Source organism: Otolemur garnettii, unplaced genomic scaffold, assembly GCF_000181295.1.
Source record: "Otolemur garnettii isolate 467f Iridium unplaced genomic scaffold, OtoGar3 scaffold00073, whole genome shotgun sequence".
Taxonomy (NCBI): Eukaryota; Metazoa; Chordata; class Mammalia; order Primates; family Galagidae; genus Otolemur; species Otolemur garnettii.
The window spans coordinates 7,846,033-7,852,249 of NW_003852468.1; the positions used below are offsets into that span (position 1 = coordinate 7,846,033).

The following is a 6,217-nucleotide window of genomic DNA, read 5'->3' on the forward strand; positions in this document are numbered from 1 at the left end:
CCCGCCACCGTTGGTATATGGGGCCGGCGCCCTATCCACTGAGCCACAGGCGCCGTCCACTTCCAAGGTTTTCTGGTCGTGCTGCCTTCTCAGTATAAAATCTAGACATCTACCCCCCAAGATATATTTATTCATAAATATGTTTGTGTCACTCCATCACTCCACCAATGTGTATATAATAAAGCATATGCAAAAAGAGATATTTGAAAAGGAGACAACTAAACAATGATCACTATTTTACCTCACTGAGGTGGCACAAAGCGTCTATGAAGTATACGAAGAGTGTCCACTCTGCCGTTTTCTTACAATTAGCCTGGGCTTGCACGCGTCTGTGTTAGTATCATCAGCAGTACTTTACAGAAATCTTGTAAGCAATGTTTAAAAAGACTTTCCATTTCGCATAGGTTATTTTAAAAACTATGTAACATAGTCTCTAAATCCACTTAACTGGCCACAAGGGAATTGCAAAACTTCACAGGGCCCTTGACAATAAGGCAAGGATGTCACACCCATGCCTCCCTCAAGACACTCGGGCTAGCATATGGAATGAAGAATGCCATTACAAATCTGTATATAATACTCAAGTTTAGTTTCTTTTTTTTTTCAATAATAATATTATGAAAAATAAGTTCTAATATTTTCTTCTTATATACCAATAGGCTGAGTGTCATCATTTTGGAGACCACTGGCATAAAGGATATACAGAAGAAGGAGAAGTAACTGGAGGAACAATGACAAGGAATAATCCGAGTATGTGGTGATGTGGGGATGGAGAGGGAGACAGCGTCAAAGACAAAGGATGGACAGAGAAAGCACAAAAAGATATAGTAAGTGAAAAAGCCAAAGTAGCAAATGGTGCTGGAATAGCCTGGGGGAGCAGATGTATGGTAACTGTAAAATTCTTTCAATATTCTGATATGTTGGAACTTTTCCTGATAGTATATTGGCAAAAACAAGAGAAAAGAAAAAGCGACAGACATTACCCCTAGACAGGTGACAGAGCAAGAAGAGAAGCAGCAGCAAGTGCCATCGCAAGGATTTGGCCCAGTGGTCACGAGGACGGCACTTAAGTGACAGAAACAGGGGACGGTGTTAGAAGGAGGACATCAAAGTTGGTTTTGAATGTGTTTAAGTGTTACCAGGATAATTAAAAACAAAGGCCCCAAAGCAAGAAAAAAACAGAAATAAAATTCAGAACAGAAGACAATGCTAGAGATTTAGGTAACGGGGCCAGCCCTAGTAAATTGATAACGTTATAAAGGTAAACGCCTTCTACAAAAGAAACAGGACAAGGCAGAGAAGTAAACTGGACTGATGAAGGGGCAGGAAGAGAGACAGGCTGGACAGCTGAGATCTTCAACTGGTGTGCTGCCAAGACCATTAATTAAATTATTTTTGAAAGAAGCTCAAAGCACAGTTAAGTATATTCTTTTTAAACTCTTTTTTCTGATCAATATAATTTAAGTGTGCTATGGAAGTTTAGCTATAGTGTGCCATGAGACAAAAAAAGGTTGGAAAACACGGCTCTAGTTAAGACTATAACCACACTTAGAGTCAAGAAAGTCACCTTCTTCAGAATGGTATGTTCTCGTTTGCCTTTACGATGGCTGATTTCACCATGAAAGGAACTTATTACTAAAAGCCTTACGGACAAGAGAGAGATGGTATAAAAAATTATTTTTTGAGGTATAATTTACATATGACGAAATGCACAAGTCTGAAGCACTTTCAATTATTAAAAACAAATTACATATCGTTGCATTGTACCCCATAAATGTATAGTTAAGATTTAATAATAATTAAATTTTAAAAAGTCAATATAAACACTCATTCAATTACTAAAAACGGGTTTTGGCAACTCCGATCAGCTGCCACCTCCAAGAAGACGGAGAACGTACACCCAGGATTCCACAGAATTATTTCAGTTCAGCCCTGAAATAATCCCTTCTCCCACCTGATCATCTGATTTGTATCGTCACTAAGGAGTTTTTCCTGTTTCCAGGCTTTAAATAACGGGTAATTGAGATCCTCGTCTCTGTGCTGGTTTCTCCCACCCAGAGGTCTCACTCATCCGTGCTGTCAAGTGTTAGCAGCAGTGTTTTCTTCTCATTGATAAGTAGGGTTTCACTGCATGACTATACTGCAAATTATTTACCTATCCTCCTAGTGATAGATATCAGGCATGTTTCCAGTGTGAACTGGCATGAAAAAGCTGCCGTGATCATTCTTGCAGAGTCTTTTTGGAGACACGTTTTCATTTCTCTTGGGACAGTACCTCATAGGAAACTGCCAAACGTTCTCCAAAATATTCAGGTAATTTTACAAGCCTGCCAACAAAAAACTCAGGTTCCATGTGCCAAGTCTCATTGATCTTGGCTCTTAGTGTATTTGCCATTAGTAGTTGTAGTTGGTGTGGACGGTACGTTGGGCCCTCCCAGTGAGTGTGGCTGGCATCTCTTTTTTCTGATCAATATAAATTAGGTGTCCAGAGTGACACCCAGTGAGCAGCATTGTTTAATATTCTTATTCAACATCGACTATTCTCTTTTATCTTCTTTTGTGAAGTGTGTAGTCCTTTGGCTATTTTTAAAAACAAGTATACTGAGGTATAATTTACATAATATGAAATTCATGAGTTGTAGGTAAACAATTCAATCATTTAAATAATTTATTAAGTTGTGCAAAAATCACCACAATCCAATTTTAGAGTTTTCCATCACTCCAATAAGATCACTTGCTCTGCTTATAATCAATCTCTACCCTTATCCTCAGCTCCAGGCAACCACTGTTTTCTGTTTCCATAGCAGCCCATGCTGGACATTCATATCAGTGGAATCTTATAATGCCTGCTCTTTCGTGTCCAGCTTCTTTCCAGATGTTTTTAAGGTTTATATGTTTCAGCCTTTGTACATTGTTCCTTTTTATTGCCGAATAGTGTTCAACTGTAGAGGGATACCACATTTTATTTTTATATATTTATTTTAAGAGACAGGGCCTCCCTCAGGCTGAAGTACAGTGGTGTGAACACAACTCAGTATGATCTTGAACTTTTGGGCTCAAGTAAGCCTCTTGCCTCTGCCTCTGAAATAGCCAGGACAGCAGGGACGTGCTGCCATACCTGGCCAATCTTTAAAATTGTTTCTCACTATGGTCTCAAACTTCTGGACTCAAGTAATCCTCCCAGCTCAGCTTCCCAAAGTGTTGGGATTACAGGTGTGAGCCACCGTGCCTGGCCTATATTTTATTTTATTTTTTGAGACAGAGTTTAACTTTGTGGCCCTTGGTAGAATGCCTTGGCATGATAGCTCACAGCAAGCTCAAACTCTTGGGCACAAGCAATTCTCTTGCCTCAGCCGAATAGTTGGTACTATAGGCATCAGCCATAACGTCTGGCTATTTTTAGATATGGTGTCTTGCTCTTGCTCAGGCTGGTCTTGAACTCCTGAGCTTAGGCAATTCACCTGCCTTGGCCTCCGGGAGTGCTGGGACTACAGGTTTGAGCCACCATGCCCAGCCCCTACGTTTTATTTATCTATTCATTTGTTAATGCATATTTGAGTTTCCACTTTTGGCTATTATGAATAGTGCTGCTATGAACAACTGTATGCAAGTCTTATGTGGACTTTTATTTTCATTCCTCTTGGGTAGATAACTAGGAATGAAAACTAGTAGGTCATATAGTAAATTTCTATTTAACCTTTTAAGAACTGCCAAACTGTTTTCCAGTGGCTATACCATTTTGCAATGGTCCAGCAATATACAAGGGTTACTGCCTGGTTTTTTTTTCATTGTATCACTGATTAGTGATATGAAACAAATGCATATTTTATCCATCTGTGCCGTTTGTTCAAGAAGATGATAAAACAAACAATTTTAAATGGAATAGATTCTGTACATATTTACAAAACTATACTATTAAGTAGAATCTGTATAATACAGGTGAGCATTATTGTCTGATAATTTTTAGAGAAATAACTTTCCTTTAACAAGTAAAAACTTCTTATGTGTGTGGGAACACTAAAGACTTGTTTATTTTTACTAAAGATTTTCAGCGAGTTTCTGCTGCTTCTGCAAATGGCTAAAGAAATAGCCACAGACACTAACATATCTATCATAATAGAGACTAAACGAAATATATTTTTGAAAGCTCAACAAACATAAGGCTGCTTTGTAGTTCAGAATGTGCCTCATTTATTAAATATTGATTTAGAATCTTAAAAGTTTATCCTCAGAACCCGTATCAAAATAGAGCAAATATATTTTTATGGATTTTTAAAAATAAGAGAATTATGTAATCCTTAAAGAGAGAAATGAAGTCTCTGATGAAATCAGACATAATGATGTGATTGCCACAGTCAGCTGGCTGTGACACCGCCCACTGCTTATGTGCTTCTGAACACTGTGTTGTTTAGGGTTTTGGAAAACCCACTGTCTAAGCAAGAAGAAAGGGGTAAAGAGAGTTAACATGATACAAAGGCTTCTGATCTACCTCCATCTGCACAGTCTTCAGGGGCTTTGGCTTTCTTGCAGAGACGAGGATCCAACCAGGTGGTCGTCTTGGTGTTGTGGCTGCAAGATAAAGATTTCAATTAGAAAGAGTGAAATAAAGAGGGAGAAAAGTATTTCCACAGTCAAGATTAAAAGCAACTAAAAGATATTTGAAGTTTGAACATTAATCTCCAACAGGCTCCATTTGTATGCCTCAGATCTGTTAATCCGATTGCCTTCTGTCTGTTACTTCAAAACTGCTGAAAAAGAAAGGCAATGCTAGAGACTCTAATTCGGGAGTAAAGACTTTAAAGGAGGCCTAGCCATGCCAAGTGCAGAATAATAGATACTCACTTAAGGAGTTGAAAATGTTTCAAAAGCTGGGCACACAGCCACATACTATGCATTATCTAGCTGAAAAAGTTACATTAAAAACCGTCCTTGCTTGCTGGCTACCTTCCTCCCTTCAGCAAAAATACTGTATTTCTTGACTGCCTATAATCTACAGGTATTGTACTGGGGGCTGGAATATAAAGGCAAAAGCAAACAGAGTCCCTTGTCCTCACAGGAACTCTTTAAAGTAAAATAGACCAAACTAAAATGAAACGTTTTAAAGTGGCTATTTCTGGAATATGGAAGTAAAAGTGAGTACAGTTAATCTTCACTCTTCAAAACTTAAGTTTTCATTGGCATGGAGTGTTCTGTATGCTACGTAACAGGTGATCTACGTAGCAAAACCTGAGATTGTTTCTACGAAGTCTGTGCTGCCCAGTCTGTCAGAGAGATAAATGTCCCTACACGAAAACCAGTTAAACCGATTTTAGCAAAATGCAAGGGATCAGGACTCAAAGAGGCCTAGGGGAATGCCTCATAGTCTGTTGAGCAAAACAGAAACCAACGTGGAACTACCTTGCTAAACTGAACTCAAAAGGGCTATGTGAGAAAAGCTTAACTTTGGTTTTAATGATTCAAACTTTTATTGCTAAATTAACAGATGTAGGCCATTCTCTAGGATTGTACCTCATACTTTCCAAAGAAAAGACATTCCCTCAGGGGCTATTCTGAAAACAGAGTAACTTGTGCCTATAGACCTATATTCTTTTCTCACAGTTCCATTTGAATGTTTCCAACACAGATCAACCATATCAGCTATCACAAACAAAACATCTTTATCTATCAGCAGATATATAATTATATTCTAGATCAGTATTTTTCCTTTTCAACCTTTTTTATCTCACTGCACACTTGAACCTATAGTTAAACTTCTGGGGCACACTTAAATTATGTTGATCAAAAAAAAAGAAAAGAGTAAAAAGAAAAATATACTTACTGTGCCTTGAAATTCTTTTGAAATAATTTAACAATGTTTAAAGAATTTCAAGATCCTTGGCCTAAGATCCTTGACACACTGGTTGAAAATCACTGTTCCAGATAGTAACACCTTATCAGATGTATGGTTTATAATATTTTCTCCTATTCTGTAGGCTGCCTTTTCACTGTCTTGACTGTCTCCTTTGCTGGGCAGATTTCTTAAAGTTTGTTGTAGTCCTCTTTGTCTATTTTTGCTTTTTCTCCCTGTGCTTCTAGAGTCATATTTAAGAAGCCCTTGCCAAATCCAACATCATGAGGATTTTCCCATGTGTTTTCTTCTAGGAGTTTTATAGTTTGGGGTTTTATGCTCAGGTCTTTAACCCATTTAAGTAACATTAGCTGTTTTTTTTTTTTTTTT

General features: G+C 38.0%; 1 protein-coding gene across 2 annotated transcripts in view; it reads right to left on the reverse strand.

The window, feature by feature from the left end:
* The window catches only part of MAGI3 (membrane associated guanylate kinase, WW and PDZ domain containing 3), a 254,341-nt gene that overhangs the window by 68,126 nt on the left and 179,998 nt on the right, over positions 1 to 6,217 (reverse strand). For both annotated transcript variants that reach the window (XM_003793865.3, XM_003793864.3), the window contains exon 6: positions 4,490 to 4,569. In XM_003793865.3, the coding sequence (XP_003793913.1) occupies positions 4,490 to 4,569 (80 nt within the window). The remainder of the gene's footprint in view (positions 1 to 4,489; positions 4,570 to 6,217) is intronic.